This window comes from Lissotriton vulgaris, chromosome 9, assembly GCF_964263255.1.
Source record: "Lissotriton vulgaris chromosome 9, aLisVul1.2, whole genome shotgun sequence".
NCBI classification, from domain to species: Eukaryota; Metazoa; Chordata; class Amphibia; order Caudata; family Salamandridae; genus Lissotriton; species Lissotriton vulgaris.
Genome location: NC_141697.1, coordinates 985688660 through 985707508, shown reverse-complemented (window position 1 = coordinate 985707508; position 18849 = coordinate 985688660). Strand labels below are relative to the sequence as shown.

Here is an 18849-nt window from a genome sequence, read left to right as displayed (position 1 = left end):
AGTGGCGGTGAGTGGCGGTGAGTGCAGAGTGGCGGTGAGTGCAGAGTGGCGGTGAGTGCAGAGTGGCGGTGAGTGCAGAGTGGCGGTGAGTGCAGAGTGGCAGTGAGTGCAGAGTGACTGCAGAGTGGCGGTGAGTGCAGAGTGACTGCAGAGTGGCGGTGAGTGCAGAGTGACTGCAGAGTGGCGGTGAGTGCAGAGTGGCGGTGAGTGCAGAGTGGCGGCGACTGCAGAGTGGCGGTGAGTGGCGGTGACTGCAGAGGGCGGTGAGTGAAGAATGGCGGTGAGTGCAGAGTGGCGGTGAGTGAAGAATGGCGGTGAGTGCAGAGTGGCGGTGAGTGCAGAGTGGCGGTGACTGCAGTCACCGCCACTGGTGGTGACTGCAGAGTGGCGGTGACTGCAGTCCCCGCCACTCTGCAGTCCCCGCCACTCTGCAGTCCCCGCCACTCTGCAGTCACCGCCACAATGCAGTCACCGCCACTCACCGCCCTCTGCAGTCACCGCCACTCACCGCCACTGTGGTGAGTGGCGGTGAGTGCAGAGTGGCGGTGAGTGCAGAGTGGCGGTGAGTGCAGAGTGGCGGTGAGTGCAGAGTGGCGGTGAGTGCAGTCACCGCCACTGGTGGTGACTGCAGAGTGGCGGTGACTGCAGTCACCGCCACTCTGCAGTCCCCGCCACTCTGCAGTCCCCGCCACAATGCAGTCACCGCCACAATGCAGTCACCGCCACTCACCGCCCTCTGCAGTCACCGCCACTCACCGCCACTGTGGTGAGTGGCGGTGAGTGCAGAGTGGCGGTGAGTGCAGAGTGGCGGTGAGTGCAGAGTGGCGGTGAGTGCAGAGTGACTGCAGAGTGGCGGTGAGTGCAGAGTGGCGGTGACTGCAGAGTGGCGGTGAGTGGTGGTGAGTGCAGAGTGGCGGTGAGTGCAGAGTGGCGGTGAGTGCCCCTACATTGTTTAACTGTTAAAAGCACATTTGATAGAATTTCCTTTCAGTATTGTCAATTTTATTAAAAAAGAGTTTTCACTAACAAAATTTAAAGTAGAAGACTGATGAACCCAGTGGTTAGTTTTCAAAGATTTTAGTTTTTAAGGAGCCTCCATTATACAAGCTACAAAAAGGCAATATTCAAAGGATCAGGCAGAGGAAATATTTTCTCTGCATAAAGACAAAATTACATTTTAGTGGACTAGAGGTTTTACTCACCGTGTCCCTAGAGTCCATGGTCTTAAGTGGTCGATGAAAGCTAAAAGCTGCTAGATTTGGAGTGTATTTATACTCTGTCAAGTTGTTATCCGACACCGCAAACAGAAGAAAACGCATAGGATTAAAATACTGATGAAATTCTTCCAGTACATATTTTTAAAGTTAATTTAAGATTGTTTTCCAGAGAACATCAACAAATATGGAATAAGGAAATGAAAAACAAAAGCACAACTCATTTTAAACATATAAGAAAAAATATTAAATATTTCACTTAAAATATTCATAAAGAAAATGTAAACTTTGTTGTAAGGTACCTCTTCTGTGCTGAACCGTGTTTCATACCTTAAAACATTTAGTTCCAAAACACAAGGATAGCCACCTAGTTAGTGCTAGGGTTTGTACAAAAGACTTGTGTAGTGAAACATTCTAAAAATCATTGCTGGAAGTCTGAGTTGCAGATTAGACTTATTACGCCTTCTTTAAATATCGATTTTACCAACCATACACTGTTGAGTTCAACAATCTAGAGAATTACCTGGAGTTGATGGTAACCTGCTATGGTTTCACTCCTCAAATAGAAAATCCAGTCCGGTTGTAAATTGCTTTATGGAGGAAACATGATATTTTTCCACACATGAGGGGGAACCACCAGAGCTAAATAGTCATAAAATGTGTTTCTAAGTTTATGCTCCTACAAAGAATGTCTTGGACAGAAAAAAATTTAAGAACCCAGGCTTGACTTATAACATGTACTGTACTTTCATATTACATTGTATGCAAGTACATTTTATCAGGAGAAGATGTGCTGTTTAATATAAGTGAGTGATAAAGAGGAAGCATAATAACTGTACAGTACGCCAATAATCTTAATATGTTTATAATGTATAAAAATAAACCTGCCAAAATTGAATGTCCCGGAAATACCTGGTGTGAGAATTTTGGTGTATTATTTGGTATGGCTGTGTTGCCTTACATTGGAACACACTTGCAAAAACTGTCTTGGGTCCAGTCAGGCTTGTTTGAACAACCTTAAGCTAAAGCCTGGATAGCTATGGCTTTCGAGCAGCAAGGCTTTAACAAAGGAACTTAGGGCCTGATTATAAGTTTGGCGGTCTCACAGCAGGTTACCACGCTGCGAGACCGCCAAACACGTAGCCCGCCGGATTAAGAGTTGAATCCTGACTGGCTGTACTGCGACTATGACTTTCTAAGGCTCAAAGCAGAGACATAGAAAGGCAATGCCTTGAGAGCGCTGCAGCACGTTCCTGCACAGGAAGAAATGCACCATGTTGTGCTTATCTTCCTGTGCAGGAATTTGGGGTGCACACATGCAGGGGGCATAACATGTGCACCCCCTGCACACAGGCGACAGGGGGCCCTGTAAGTAGTTAGGGTTGAAGTGAAGCAACTCATAACATGCTTGCCGGTGCCGCATCGGCACCGCCAGCGTATTAAGGCCTCTGAATACTGCAGTGGGATCTATGATCCGCAATGGTCCTGTGGCGGTCCGACTGCCAAACTCTGAATACAGCGGTCGGACCACAGGTGTGGTGGTGGCCACACCGCTACCACAGGTTCAGCGGTCCATCAGACCACCAAACTTGTAATTAGGCCCTTAGTGGAAAGCATTTAACAGTAGCACACAATGAAATAAAGCCACACAACACAAAAGAAACTTGATACTCATTTACAACAAGCATTATAATCCAATAGGTCTTGCATTTGCTTGAGTTAGAGCTATTGGCATTGTAAATTGCAATGTCTTTTACCTATGTGTTATGGAATGTGTGTGTGTGGTGTGTAGTGGAATTATGTGGTTTGGATTGGAATTATTAGTTGTGAAATTGTGTGGCGTGTAATTGTGTGGTGCGGATGTGTGTAATGGAATTATATAGAAAGGTGTGCAGAGGAATTATGTGGATAGTAAATATGTGGAGAAATAGGATAGAAAATATAGACTGTGAACAGGCAAATTTACAAACAACAAGGGCGAGAAGGTAAGGAATGGAGCACTGATTAAAACAAGAACAATCTCTGTTACACACGCAAATAACTTAACGCAACAGCAAATGTTTAGAAGACGCACATGGCACAAACACCACCACTACTTAGATTTCCCTTGGTAATGGTCATAAAGATGAGATGTTTTGACCCAAGGTCCATAAATCCGCCATTAAAAGTCAAGAATGCAGACAAGGTAAACAAGGCAATGGAGGTGGCTGTGAAGGACTTGCTGGAGAAGCAGTCTTAAATAAAAACAATCCCTTGCTACAACTCTAAAATAAAGAATGGTAATGGCAAGAAATCGAATGAAGGCAGCACGATATCCAGTCCTGAACTTTCCATCTAGAAATCAATGATTTGAGAGATATTAATCTAATTGGGTCTAAAAATTCAAACGACTACAACATCCAGTATGCTCTATTGGGTCACACAAAAGTCTAGGGCAGTAAACTACTTGTGTAGTGAACTGGTGAAAAGTGGTAACTCTACATGCTATTTTGCAAGCTTCTTAAATCAAAGTTATTTCACATTAAAAAGATAAAATACATATGCAAACTTTGGCAAATACTGAAGGACAACTGTTATGTAGCAGTTGAAGCATGTAAAAAGAAGGGTGAGTGGGACCGCGGAGAGGCGGCAGCTATTTCTGTGCAAAGATGGTAATCCACCGCTAGAATAGAGCCAGCCGTCCGCACACGGAATGGGATCCCAAGGCTGATCGATGCAGGTCGCAAATGTACAATTCTTCATACTGTGTGCTTGTAGCAACAATATGATAAGTTAGAGTCCAGTGTTTCACTGTTTAAAACTTAAGCGTGTATGCTTTCAGCGCCTATAATCTGTCTTGCATGCCCTGGGTGCTCTTGGTACCATATACTCGGGACTTGTAAGAAAGCAAGCTTATGCCAATTGGGGGTAACCAATTCTATGTTAGTTTTTTTTTTATTTTTTATTTATATTTGTATTGGGTTTTTAGACATACACATATGACAATTAACATATAGTCATCTTCGCTTTGTCAATACAGGGTGACATTCCATTTGACATAGGTGCTGGTAGCATTGTTTACATTGGCTTGAACGTCCCTGCTAAAACTATTGTAAAACATATAACATATACTCGGTGGCGCTTTGTGCTGGGGATGTCTGTAAGGTTGGTCGGTTTGTAGCAAATTATGAGCTTGATCGGCCCCCTGTTCAATTGTCTACTCAGGGATAAAGTAAAGAGGGGGGAGAGAGAGAAGATTCTAGGGGGAAGGGGGTCTCCTGCTCTAATTGGAGGAGAGGTGCAGGGCTATGCCACTGGTACTGACCAGCACCTTCAAGGTGGTTCATATGGCTCTAGGAACCTGTCCAGGGAAGCCCACATACCCCTGTTGGGGTTTCTCCATGGTGTATTACGTAGGGTTGTGAGGTCGGCACCTCTCAAGAATGTCACCCAGTTGAGCCCCTCCTTGAAGGTGGCTTTGGAGGTGTCCTTCCAATTGGTGAGTACTATTTTAACTGCTGCTGTTAGCAGGAGGTCAAGGAGGTTTCTGTTTTGTTGTGTGTCTAGATCAGATGTTATAAATGTGGTGGTGATTGAGGCAAACTTTTCTTTAAGTGTGCACCCTAAGGCTTTGTTTATGAAGGTAAATATTTTGTCCCATAATTTTGACCACCACATCACTCGGGGACACCACTTGGGGACACCATCACATCACTTGGGGGCACCACCACATCACTCGGGGACACCACCACATCACTCGGGGACACCACCACATCACTCAGGGACACCACCACATCACTCAGGGACACCACCACATCACTCAGGGACACTATCACATCACTCAGGGACACCACCCCATCACTCAGGGACACCACCCCATCACTCAGGGACACCACCACATCACTCTGGGACACCACCACATCACTCTGGGACACCACCACATCACTCTGGGACACCACTTGGGGACACCATCACATCACTCGGGGGCACCGCCACATCACTCAGGGACACCACCACATCACTCAGGGACACCACCACATCACTCGGGGACACCACCACATCACTCAGGGACACCACCACATCACTCAGCCCAACCACATCACCACTCAGCACCACAACAGCACTGTCCTTGCTTGCTATCAACAAGCATTGCCATAGCCAATAGGACTCGCATTAGGAAAGTGTAAGCTATTGGCTTTGTGAATAACAATGCTATTAATTTATATATTTTCCCAGCCAACACATATTAAAAAAATGTGTAATTTACAATACCAATAACTCACACTTTCCTAATGCGAGACCTATTGCATTGTAAATGCTTGTTTTAGTTGTATTCCATATGCTCCGCAGGCATATTTCTCAACATAGCACACATATCGAGAAACACAGTTTCATTTGAGTAACAGTGTGCGCTCTTCACCAACATTGTTCGTGTGGCCACTTAATCCACATCAGTAACACATGGATTTCTTACTACCTTCTGCAGCCTCACCATTTTTGTACGTACCTTTTTTTGAGTTTTCCTATTGCCTGTACCATTCTATTCACTTGACTGAACAATTATTTTCTATTTAGTTTGGTTCTCCAGTTCTTTTATTCACTTATTGGTTTTGTCAAAGCGACGCACAATTTCAATGCCTTTTTTCTAAAGTAAGTTTCTTGGTCAACGATAACTTTCCTTAAATGCTTTAAACTTTTTGTCCTGTGCACAATCTGATCTCTTTTATTTCATCTTGGAAAGTCCAAAAAGTAGATGTGGTGGCTAACGCATGTAAATTGGCTACTAAGTTGTCAATGGATGAAAAGGTTATGCCGCTTTCCACAATGAGCTAACGTTTTGATGTGCTTTGAAGTGATTTTGAACATTTTAAATGCTAATCATGTAACCTTGGAATTTGAGAAACATTACGTTTAATATCGTGGTCATGGTGTTGAACATTAACGATTAAATATTTCTTCCATGTTGTTGAAGACCGAGATTTGTGTAAATTATGCACTCAAAATGGCGATTTGAACTTAAAGATTGAAAAATGCAGCAAATGCTGAAACGAGTCTCTCATACCATGGAAGTGGAATGCAATAAAATTAGGATTGTCTCCCACTTGGAGTGCACGGTCTCTTTTTGAACAAGGCGCAGTGGAAATTATAGGTACCTAGTGGCAGTGCTTACCCAAGCACCACCTGTGATTTGATGGAGGAAGGCAGACCGCAAGTTTTGGAAAAAATATCATATTTGCCCATAGGACGAAGACCCACTCATTTGCAGGTGAACTCTTTTCTAAAAAGGCACTTTAATGTTCAAGACAGGAAACTGGCATTCAAACTGCAATTCTGTTCTGAGGCTGCATGCTTATTACAAGTCCCGCCCTCCGGTGGGCCTTATAGGTGAGTGAATTCAACTAGCATGCTGTGACATGTAGTGCTCCCTTTTTCTTTTTACATTTCAGTAGGTGTGCGCCGTTCTGCCAGTTAGTAAAAAATATTTCTTGGCCCTCCCAGTGTGACACCAGTTTTCTAATTACGTATTCCTGCAGTGCCAGTTTAAATGAGTGGCCTGATATTTCATTTAGTTGGTGGTGCAGTCCTCACGGCAGAACTGCCGTAATATATCACCCAGATTTGCCCATAGGACGACTGGGATTCACACTTGTGCAGTGAATCAGTTTAAAGCCCCGCCCACTGCAAATCATGCTCGTTGATAGTAGCCATAGCAAGTAATACCAAGAATTGGCATAGCCAATAGGTCTCGCCTTTGGGACCTTATGTGTTTAGCCAGAACTTTTGGCTATGTTGTAGAGCATTGTGGCTGCTGTGCATTATGTTGAACAGTTATAATAAAAAGTGTTAAGCATTTTTGTTACCTTTATACAAACGAAGACATTATATAAAACTGAAAAACCTGATTAAAAAAAGATTTTAACATAAATGTCTTATAGTTTTTTTTGTACTTGCACTGCTGGCAACTTCTTCCTGCCTGTTCTCATGCCTGTTTGTTATACATTTTTTTATTATGGGGGAGGGGGACATTAATAACGGGGGAGTGGAGGTTGGAAAACAGTAGTTTAATTAGAACACGAACAGCGGACCAACACTAGGGGAGAATCAACAGATGCCAGATTCCAAGGGCAGGCTGACGTGATGCTTAGGTGGTGCACTGATGCAAAATGGTGGTGGTGAATGATGTTTGGTGCTCAGGTGGTGTCACTATATGGTGTGGATTGGAGGTAGGTTGTGGGTTGTGGAGTTGAAATATGTTGTTTGGTGTATAAATATGTGGTGTGTATTGGAAATGTGTGGAGTTGGATTGTGTGGCCTGTAACTGTGGTGTTGAGTGAAATTATGTTTGGTGAAATTGTGTCATGGTGTGGAGTGCATTTATGTGGAGTGTATTTATGTTGCATTGAATAGAGTGTAATGATATGGCGTGTAATTATGTAGCTCTGAGTGGTATTTTGTGGAGTGTATTTATGTTTCATTGAGTAGAGTGTAATCATGTGGTACTGAGTGGTATTATGTTGTCTATTTATGTTTCATTGAGTAGAGTATAATTATGTGGCTTGTAATGATGTGGTACTGAGTGGTATGTGGGGTGTATTTGTTGTATTGAGTAGAGTGTAATTATATGTGGCGTGTAATTATGTTGCACTGAGTGGTATTATGGGGAGTGTATGTTGTATTCAGTAGAGTAATTGTGTCGTGTAATTATGTATCACTGAGTGGTATTCTAGGGAGTGTATGTATGTTGCATTGAGTGCAGTGTAATTATGTGGCACTGAGTGGTACTGTGTGGAGTGTATGTTGCATTGAGTGCAGTGTAATTATGCAGCCCTGAGTGTTATTGTGTGGAGTGTGTTGCATTCAGTAGAGTGTTTTATTTGGTGTGTAATTATGTGGCACAGAGTGGTATTTGGAGTGTATGCTGCCTTGAGTGCAGTGTAATTATGTAGCATATAATTATGTAGCACTGAGTGGTATTGTGTGGAGTGTATGTTGCATTCAGTAGACTGTAATTATGTGGTGTGTAATTATGTGGCACTGAGTGGTATTTGGAGCGTATGTTACATTGAATGCAGTGTAATTATGTGGCACTAAGTGGTATTGTGTGGAATGTATGTTGCATTCAGTAGAGTCAATATGTGGCTTGTAATTATGTGGCTCTGAGTGGTATTATATGGAGTGTATGTATGTTGCATTGAGTAGACTATGTGGCGTCTAATTTTGTGGTACTGAGTAGTATTATTTTGTGTGAATGTTGCATTCAGTGCAGTGTAATTATGTAGCATATAATTATGTCGCACTGAGTGGTATTATGTGGAGTGTATGTTGCATTCAGTAGAAAGTAATTATGGGGTGTGTAATTATGTGGTATTTGGAGTGTATGTTGCATTGAGTGCAATGTAATTATGTAGCATATCATTATGTGGCACTGTGGTATTATGGGAAGTGTATGTTGTATTCAGTAGTGTAATTATGTGGCGTGTAATTGTGTGGCACTGAGTGGTATTATTTGGAGTGTATGTTGCATTGAGTGCGGTGTAATTATGTAGCATATAAATATGTGGCACTGTGGTATTATGTGGAGTGTATTTATGTTGCATTGAGTAGAGTGTAATTAGGTGACATGTAATTATGTGGTACTGAGTGGTATTATAGGACAAGCAGTGCTATCAGGCTCTGGCTGCCACTTAGAGGTAGAGCGAGAGAGGTGTGTAGAGCGGGAGAGGTGTAGAGAGAGAGAGAGAGATAGAGGTGTGTAGAGATAGAGGTGTGTAGAGAGAGAGAGGGAGAGAGGTGTGTAGAGAGAGAGAGGTGTGTAGAGAGAGAGAGGTGTGTAGAGAGAGAGAGAGGTGTGTAGAGAGAGAGAGGGGTGTATAGAGAGGGGTGGGTAGAGAGAGGGGTGGGTAGAGAGAGGGGTGGGTAGAGGGAGGTGGGTAGAGGGAGAGGTGGGTAGAGGGAGAGGTGGGTAGAGGGAGAGGTGGGTAGAGGGAGAGGTGGGTAGAGGGAGAGGTGGGTAGAGGGAGAGGTGTATAGAGAGAGAGGTGTAGAGCGAGAGAGAGAGAGGTGTGTAGAGAGAGAGGTGTGTAAAGAGAGAGGTGGGTAGAGCGTGTACAGAGGTAGAGAGAGAGTGGGGTAGTGAGAGAGGGGTGTAGAGGGAGAGGTGTAGAGAGGTGGAGAGAGAGGTAAAACATAAAACCTGGAGCCCTAATTGTAAACCACAGTCAGTTTCCATAGGGACTTGCGTAAACATGTTTTGAATTTGTTTACAGTAATTTAGAAACTGCACATTTTTTAGATTCTTTTACACTAAACTTTTTAAATGTATTCTATATAGAAACTATTTCAGCAGGAGAAACAAAAGGCTAGAGATCTTGCAGGGCTTTGGGCCAAGAGTGTTCATGTGACCATTGTAGTAAGGAATACGTCTCTAAGAGCTTCCTGGTTTTAGACAATCTGAGGCCATTAAAAACCCATTACAAAACCCAAAAATAAAACATTAAATTAAATTTAAAAACTGGAACTTACTCTTCCTCCCTCTACCAGATTATGAAACTCCCTAGTTATTTAGGAAGTGCTTATTATTAATGCAACCGATTACCGTTTTTGCTGATTTGTTTTTACAGATAGTCAGAACACCACCTGTTTCTCTGTATGTATTGATTTTTAAATAGTGGAAAGAAATTGAAAATGAGCTTTCTTTTGGGTTATTTTCAATGCGGTAAGTCATCACTGCAAGACCAAAGGCTGTGTCCACTGTCAGAAAACGGGACTCAAAAAGGTTTTCTAGTGAAGCTTTACACAGCTGCAGACATACATATGTTTACATTACAATGCTAATTTTGGTATACCAGTGATGCACCGTGTATGGCTTCTTATAACACTAATGCCCAAAGGGTACCCTCGGGCTAAGGTGCCATCGTGAGTTAAATAGAAGTGGAAATATAGTAACAGCAGCTTCACTTTTTCAGAAAACCTAAAATAACTATGGATAAATGCACGTAAAACATTTAACAATAAATATGAATAAATGCAGACGAAAAGTTTAAAGAGTAAATTCCTTAAAACCACGAATCCTATTAATAATGTACAATGGGGGTGTTTTGTTCTATTTTATAACTGTAAACCACTTTTTATAATGGTGAAATGAAATGAATGCGCAGAGCACTTTGTGTAGTGTTCATTCCTTTAAAGATACTCAGTAGACAACCAGAAATTGTTAATCAGGGATGAAATCGCTCCAGCTTTAAGAAGCTATTAGGAGGGGCTCTGGTGGGAAAAACTGAAGGAGGCCAGCAGCAAGACTGCTTCCTCATTGGAGCGCGAGAGAAGCTGCAATCACTTTCAATATGTTTGACAAATCCTGCACCGTTCTCTTTATTTGCCATGAACCTTCCAGTTGCTGGTTTTTGCCACTGTCCTGCAAGCCTGAACAAATGTCAAGAGATAAAGCAATCAGAAAGGCAGATGGAGGCTGTGCGCGTGCACGCAAGCGTGCATGCAAGCTTCAGCCCTGGAAAAGCTTGTGGGTAGCACTTTGAAAAACTCCTTACTAAAAGTCGAGCAGCAGCGCATGTGCTGCTCTAGGCTCTACCTAAAAAGCACATCTTTAGAGAAAAGGCCACGTTCTTCCGCACCCAACTAGACCAGGCAAAGAATAGACCTAGAGAACTCTTCAACATTATAAAAAGTCAAACAAAAGTCACACCCCCACAAGATATAATAGCCATCACGGATCAATGCGAAGAAATCGCCATTTTCTTCACAGATAAAGTCACAAAAATTGAGCAATCCTTCATCCAAAGCCTCCCTACCCCGCAAGCTGCCCCCTTTTAACCACTCCTGACCAAACAGGTCAAAATCATACCACGGACAACCGCTTCCAGCTGAAGAATGCCGCTAATTGGTCGAACTTCGAATTCATGTCAGAAATCGAAGTCTTGAATATAATTGCCAGCTTAAAGCCTACTTCCCACACTTTGGACCCCCTCCCATCCACAATAGTAAAAATAAATCGCAACCATATCATTGCCCCTTTCTGGACTAAAATCATCAACTACTTTCTCACCTCAGGTTGCGTCCCAGGCTCCCTACAACTAGGTCAAATCACCCCTATACTCAAGAAACCAGGGGCCGACCCAAACGAGCTCAACAACCTCAGACCTATCTCCAACCTTGCGTTCCTAGCTAAAGCATTAGAGAAATGCGTTCTCCAACGACTCAAACATATTGATGGCTTCAACCTGCTGGACACCTTTCAGTCGGGTTTTAGGAAAGGCTGTAGCACTGAAACAGTATTTCAGACGATATCCACAGAGCCTTAGATGAAGGTGAGGCCTGTCTCCTCATCCTTATTGACTTATCAGCGGCTTTCAACACAATAAACCACTCAGCTTTACTTGAGACTCTGAAGAGGCGTACTAGAATCGTTCACGTCCTTCCTCCAACACCGTTCGCAACAAATTAAAATCCACTCCTGCCTCTCTGCACCAACACGAGTCAAACTTGGAGTCCCGCAGGATCTAAACATCTCACCATCCCTCTTCAATCTCTTCATGGATTATTTTGAAGCAAGCAGGGGTTCAATACCACCTTTATTCAGATGACTCTCAAATATCCCACAATATCAAGGATGTCAACACCTCAATGCTACGCTAACCAAGATTCAAACCTGGTTTAACGCAAACCATTTGAAGCTGAACCCGGACAAAACGGAATTAATACTGTTCTCTCCGAAAAGTAACCACTGACCAATCTAAGACTGGCTCAAGAAGCTTGATGCCCTAAACTGCCCCACTCGTCCTATCTGACTCTGTAAAATCACTCTGCATTACCCAGGATAAGAACCTGTCAATGAAAGACCACATCAAGAACTCTGCAAAAGGTGCGCTTTACTTTCTAAAACACCTCAAGAAAATTAAACCTTTCATTCCCCAGGATGATCTTAAGACAATTGTGCAATCCCTAGTCCTTTCTAAACTGGATTACGGGAACGCCATTCTAACTGGTGCTCCAAACGCTCACCTAGCCTCACTATGGCCAGTCCTTAACATGGCGGCCCGACTCATAACTGGCGGTAAAAGATTTGAACACATCTCACCAACCCTCCACGCACTCAACTGGCTTCCCTTGGAAGGTAGATGTATTTACAAACTGGCATACATTACACACAAGGCCCTCAACGCCCAATCCCCCAATTACCTGAACAGCAAACTGGTAAAAGCAGGAAAATCCAGAACTCTGATAAGTACCAACTCACTGCTTCTCATCCTCCCGAAATTGAAAAGGAAAGCGACCCAATGCCGTTCTTTCTGTGGTAATGTTCCCAGGATAAGGAACACACACCCTACGGGCCTCAGATGCAACCTCTCCTTCCCCTGCTTCAAAAAGGACCTGAAACTCCTGCTCTTCAACCAATACTTCTCTGACCAAGTCAACCAACCTAGACATCGATAGACTAATGGACCCCCCTCTCAAGCTGACTTTCAATGATGGGGGTTATCTGACTGTTCCAGCCACCTGCGTTTTTCACTCCTTCACTGTATATTTAAGTATGATGTCTTTGCTTATATATTTATACATCCTAATGTCCTGTGATGTAGTGCAACTTTTTCTTTTCCTTCTGTTTGTAAAGCGCTCTGATACCCACGGGTCTAGCTAGCGCTCTATAAAACTTTATAAATAAATAAAAAATTATGTGGCACTGAGGGGTGTTGTGGGGAGTGTAGGTTGCATTCAATAGAGTGCAATTATGTGGCATGTAATTGTGGCACTGAGTGGTATTGTGTGGTGGGCCTACTGTCATATACCAGAAGAAAGGCTCTGGCAGTAAGAAAGAGATAAATCAATTTATGCAGAAAATGAAAAGCACAGCAACAGATGGCACCGCCTAGAAGAGGTTGAATGCTTGCCATACCTTCAAGTAACCCCAAAAAAGCAAGATAACCAGCGCTGACCGCCATCTGTTTCCAATTAGATAATTGGAAACAGATGGCACTGCTGCTCACTCCCGCGCACCCTAGACCAGGGGACCGAGAAGGCGGGACGTGCACCCGCCTTGGACCAATTGTGTGCTGTCTTTCTTAGAAAGATGCATGCAAAGGCCAGTTGCAGGTGAAAAAAACAGGGTTTCAAAGCCCTTACTAAATGCCTCGCAGAGCAGCGCATGCGTGCTCGCTCAGGCGAGACCTAAAAATGAAGAAAAGGGTCAAAGCATGAAGCGAGGCAGCCTGCTGTGGAGCGGGAAGGGGAGGGGAGGGGAGGGGAGGGAGCATTTTACTGCAGATTTAGCTTGTTTACGTGACCAAGTATATCTGATTTCCAAACAGTGTGCTTGGCGCGGCATCCCAGGCTACTTTTTACGGCGCACTGGGGTGCCACGACACACACATTGTAAACCCCTTAGAAGGTACTCCTTTTAATTAAACTAAAAAAAGAAGTTATCTCAGAGGGGTCCTGGGGGTGGGCAAGCAGTGTTGTGGGAGGGGTGAGGGGGGTCGGCATGCCCAAAGCGAAAGAAACTAATAAGTAATCTGAGGAAGCATAAAACGAGGCAGCCAGTGTGGGACAGGGAGGGAGCGTGCGTCTGTAAAAGCTAAAGCGCGGCGTCCATTATCTGGTGCCACGCTGAGCCACAAAAACATGTGGACTCTGGTTTGCTGAAGTGGAGAGCAGAGAGCCTGTTTTGCCTGCAACAGCAGATAGGAAAAAGTGATTAAGAAAATAATGCTTAGGAACAGTAAATAAAACATACTGAGTAGCAACACATGTAACAGGCAGTCCTCATGGGAGGGTACAACAGGAAAAAAGGAGGGACTACAAAGCCTATTAACAAATCAAAAGCCATCATTTACATTGTAACAGGAGTCAATTGAAAAGATTGCGGAAAGTGGGCTCAGCTTAAAATCCATGCCTGAATACAGCATATCTCAAAGAGACCACACAAGTGCTGCCTAGGCGGGACCTAAATAAGAGCACAAGAGATCGTGGCTCCCTGGGGTCCCAACTGCCAGGCCTACGGGGTCAGGGTATTCACACCCTGCCCTTTTGTGTTTATTTTCTAATGTTTTTCTTGGGGTTCGGGCCGAGTTCCAAGATCGCTGTCACCACTTCCTGGATGAAGTGGTGGCAGCCAATCTGATCTCACCATGAGATCTGTTGGTTCCTCCCCTGGATATACATCATTTTTTTTATTCTTATTACTTAAAAACGACTGAACGGATTTACACAAGATTACAAAAAGCACTCTTTACGGGCCAAGATCTAGCTTTCTGCCTAATTTGGTGTAATTCCGTTCAGCGGTTCGGTCTGTAGCCGTGTCTAAAACGAGTTTTCCCCATGCAATTTCCTGCAGGGATTTTAGACTCGGACAGCAGCTGAAGTGACTAGCACACTGGTGCATTATGCCAAGATGTAATTATGTTTTTGAAAAATCTTTGCTTATGGGCAGTCCTACTTTTAGAGAGCCACTACTTAGGGTGTTTCACCAGCATAGCTAGAACAGAGTATCTAATTGGGATATTGAGGAATCATTATAATGTCCCCTGAGAATCAGTACAAAATAAGTGATGTATATTTATTTCCCTACAGGTGCATCCATGGTATCGCAGGCCTTCATGGCAAGAACCGGTTTATTGCACCAGGCAGTGACCTACCAAGAGGCCCGGTCCATGGCTACACTGAACCAGATGCACCGCAAGGGCAGGCCAAAAGTTGCGCAGCCAAAGCTTGGCCCGACATTTGGCTGCCCCCAGCTGAAAGGAGTTGTTCTGAAAACCATGATCCGCAAACCGAAGAAACCCAACTCTGCTAACCGCAAGTGTGCCCGGGTACGGCTCAGCAATGGGAAAGAAGTGATTGTTTTCATTCCTGGCGAGGGCCACAACCTGCAGGAACACAACATTGTACTCGTTGAGGGAGGTCGGACTCAGGATCTGCCTGGGGTCAAGCTGAAAGTCGTGAGAGGGAAATATGACTGTGCTCATGTTCAAAAGAAGAAGTGATAGAAGTGCAATACGGTGACCATGAATGAACTGCTCCGAAGTCCATTTGAGGGGAATGCACTTTTTGAGTTTTGGATGGCATTCTAGGATTCTCAGGTGTTGCTAAGAGCAGACTAGAATGCTGCAATTAAAGCTTTGACTTCATAAGATCTGGATTATTGTCCTTTAACCATTTGAGGACATTTTGGAAAGTGAGCACTTGCTGTTTTTCTTTTCCAAGAGCACATCATGTCACTAGATGCTCATACATGACATACTTGTATTTTTGACATGCAGCTAGTTTATAATGAAGCCTGTTGACAAATAATAATCATTGTTATTTGCAGGAACTTGTTTCTCCATAGTCGTCCACATTGGATCACGTTCCGAAAGTGAGCCTTTTAAATAAAAGCATATACCAAGTACATTTTAACTGTGTTTTTTCCCCCATCCTGACTGCTATCATCCTCTATCCTATCCCACCCAACGTAATCTCTACAATCTGTCTTTCTCTGTTACATCTGCTTCTTCCTTAACTCGCGTGTCCCCATTGCTCCCAAAATTTAATTTCCAATATATCAGGCTTTCACCACCACTTCTTTCTGTCTTCCATCAATTATCTTGCCTTGTCTGACCTGTCAATGACTCCAGAAATGGTCCTCAATAGTAAGCACCAAAACCTGAATTTATTTTCCACTCACTTCCGTACTCCGCAGCTAACACAATGCACCTGTATGTTTATTTTTTTAATTTCCATTACTACCATTTAGTGTTTGAAGAAATAATTGCTTGAATGCTGGTTAACAACAGGAATACTCAAATTAAATCCCACTTAAAGCACCACGGTTTCCCCCAATAAATGTATATAAATATATTATAGTAGTAGGCTCTAACGTCCAGCACCCCTTTCTTGTTTGACAATACCCTTATTATAGAAGGTGAGTAGACCACTAGTCGAGGTTTGGACTTCCTGTACCTCAATTTCAGTCATTTGTAGACAGTAAATAAGTGAGTCTGTCCATAAGAATACACTATCCTACATTCCTTTCTTGGTTTTTCCAATTTTTGGTGTTTGGGTTTTCCATTTATCCCTTAGTGCTAGTTGTTCGACAAACATGACATGTGAAAGCTGCAGTTGACACATGTTGCGCCCCCAAACGGCTTGATCGCCTGGGGCTTTCTCAAGGATGCAAAAACAAATGACTTGGGTTGCGTCAAACCATTTAAATTAGTATAGTGAGTAGGTGTATCATCACCCTGTGTGAAATTGGGGAAAGAAAAGCAAAAAAGAGTGCGGGACACCAATGAATTATTGATATGTGTTGAATAGTGGGTTGTATCTGTGTTCTCAAGTCTTGGCTCATTATTTGCAGTAAGGAGATAATTGTCAAGATTTTGCATAGTCCCGTCATGTAATGACATTAGACAGAGCCTAGTAGAAAATAGTGGTGCTGGCAAACCAGTAATCCATGAAATTAAGTGGACAAGAGGAAGAAAATCTGTGCTTTTTGCCCTAGTTCCCAGAGTTTATCAAATCTAATTTGTAGAGGAGTGAGAGAAAGAAAGACAAACTGTTTTTTCCCATATAAATGCAGAAACATGCATACTAAATTAAGGATGGTAAATTGGGTAATAGATACAAGGAGTGCTGAAAATAACTCTGTGAAGAAACAGGGAATGTTTCTCCCATATGTTCCATATAGCTTACACCAATGTCCAGTACAGGTCAAATAATGCAATGATTGAAATAAATAAAAAAAATCATATCCATGTGAAATTATCTAGACGACAAAAATATAGACAACAGAATATAAGTTTTGTGTTGCACTGTTCCAAGACCGGATCCTACATATATTACATAAAAAAAAATTTTAAGCGCACAAGTGCCAGGGCGTGTTAGCGCTGAGCGTTCCTGCTGGAGATGACTAAAATAAATCTACTGATTATGTACAGAGAAGAGCCAGGTTTTTAACAATTTCCTTAAAGAAGATTTACTGGATTGCGATCCGAAAACAATGGGTAAGGAATTCCACAACCTGCAGGCCAAAAAAGAAAAACTACTTTCTCCCCATGTTGATCTCTTGCTTTTGGGTACCTCTACCAATTTAGCATTGCTAGATCTTAAATTGCCTCCAGTGTACAAGGCCTTGTGAACAATTCAGAGGGCTTTAAAGTTTATCCTCTCGGTCACTGGTAACCAATGGAGGTCACGAATGCCCTTGAAGGTCAAGCTGAACTTTGGTTTTTAAGAATCAAGTGAGCAGCTGCATTCTCAATTGACTGAAGTTTTGCCTGGCACTTTTTTTTGTATGCCTAGATAAAGGGAGTTGCGATAGTCTATTCTAGATAGAACGAATGCAACAATAACCGACTTCTGCAAGTCTACCGGAATGAAAGTCAACGCCTTCCTCGGGATCCTAAGGAGATGGAAGCAGGAAGATATGATCTTATTTATATTATCTGAAAAGCAAATGTCCATCAAACCACACTCCAAGATTTTTTGCTTTCTGGACAGTACATGGGAGGTTGCCAAGTAATGAAAACCACCAAGAGGTCTACCAGAAGGAAAGATCCGAACCAAAAAGAATAACCTCACTCTTTTCGGAATTCAATTTTAGATAGTGGTCTTGCTCCCAGATAACTTTTAAGCATACATTCTTTGCATTTGGTAGCTACTACATTGGCATTCAATGAGATACACTACAATTTGAGTGTAATCTGCGTACCCTAAGGTACCCCACAAGTCAAGGTGAACAAACCAGAGATAAAGCCTCCAAGAGCCACACTGTGGTCCCTACCCGAAAGAAAAGAATTTGTGCCCTTCACCCTGATCCTTTCAAGCCGATTGATTAACAAAGAATGGTTCACCATGTTAAATGCGGCTGAAAGGTCAAGGAGGATTGGGTCAGATCATCCACCTGAGTCCACCTGGCTACAAATCTCCTCAGTAACAACCAGTAATGCTGATTCAGTGCTCTTAGAAGCCTTAACCTTTGTTCAGAAGGATCCAAGATGTACTGGGTATCAATGAATGCCATTCATTCCGAGTTAAGTGCCTTTTCCAGGATTTTAGCTGACAAAGGTAGGCTGGATATAAGTTGATAACATTTAGTGTCATATGGATCCAAGGTAGGTTTTTTCAACAGTGGGCAAATTGATACCAGCTTCCACTTAGGTCGAAAAATACCTTATATTAGCACTCGATTCAGTAAAATGGTAAGCTGTTTAGCCACTGTTCCTGATGCCAATTGCAAAACTGAAGGAAGGCAAGGATCAAACGGAGACCCTGATTTAATGGTTCCAAGAAGACCCAGGGTCCTTTCCGCAGAAAAGGGAGTAAAGAGATTTAGCAATGATTGGCTGGATTGACTGCCTTAAGAAGGGAAAAGGGGACAACTACCATATATAAATATGACCTTTTAGAAATTATTGAGAATTCATCATATATCCCTGACACCTTGAATCAGAAATATTATACTCCGCCAACGCTGCTTTATATTACACTTTTTTCTCCTCTTCAAAGTCAATTCTCAATTTTCTTTAAAGAGCCCTACGATTTTGTTTGTTTTTCAGCCCCGGGGAGTACCATGGAGTAGTGGGAATTTTCCGAAAATGTTTAACAGTATTTGGCTGTGCCATCTTAATGGTTTTGAATGTAGCCTATTAGTGAAATTGTCAGA

The 18849-nt window shown here is 42.9% G+C and overlaps 1 protein-coding gene across 3 annotated transcripts in view; it reads left to right on the top strand.

The window, feature by feature from the left end:
- Nucleotides 1-15596, top strand: part of MRPS12 (mitochondrial ribosomal protein S12) — a 793384-nt gene extending 777788 nt beyond the window's left edge. For all 3 annotated transcript variants that reach the window (XM_086938859.1, XM_086938856.1, XM_086938858.1), the window contains exon 3: nucleotides 14778-15596. In XM_086938859.1, the coding sequence (XP_086794985.1) occupies nucleotides 14778-15190 (413 nt within the window). In that variant the 3' untranslated portion in view covers nucleotides 15191-15596. The remainder of the gene's footprint in view (nucleotides 1-14777) is intronic.
- Nucleotides 15597-18849: the final 3253 nt, after the last annotated feature.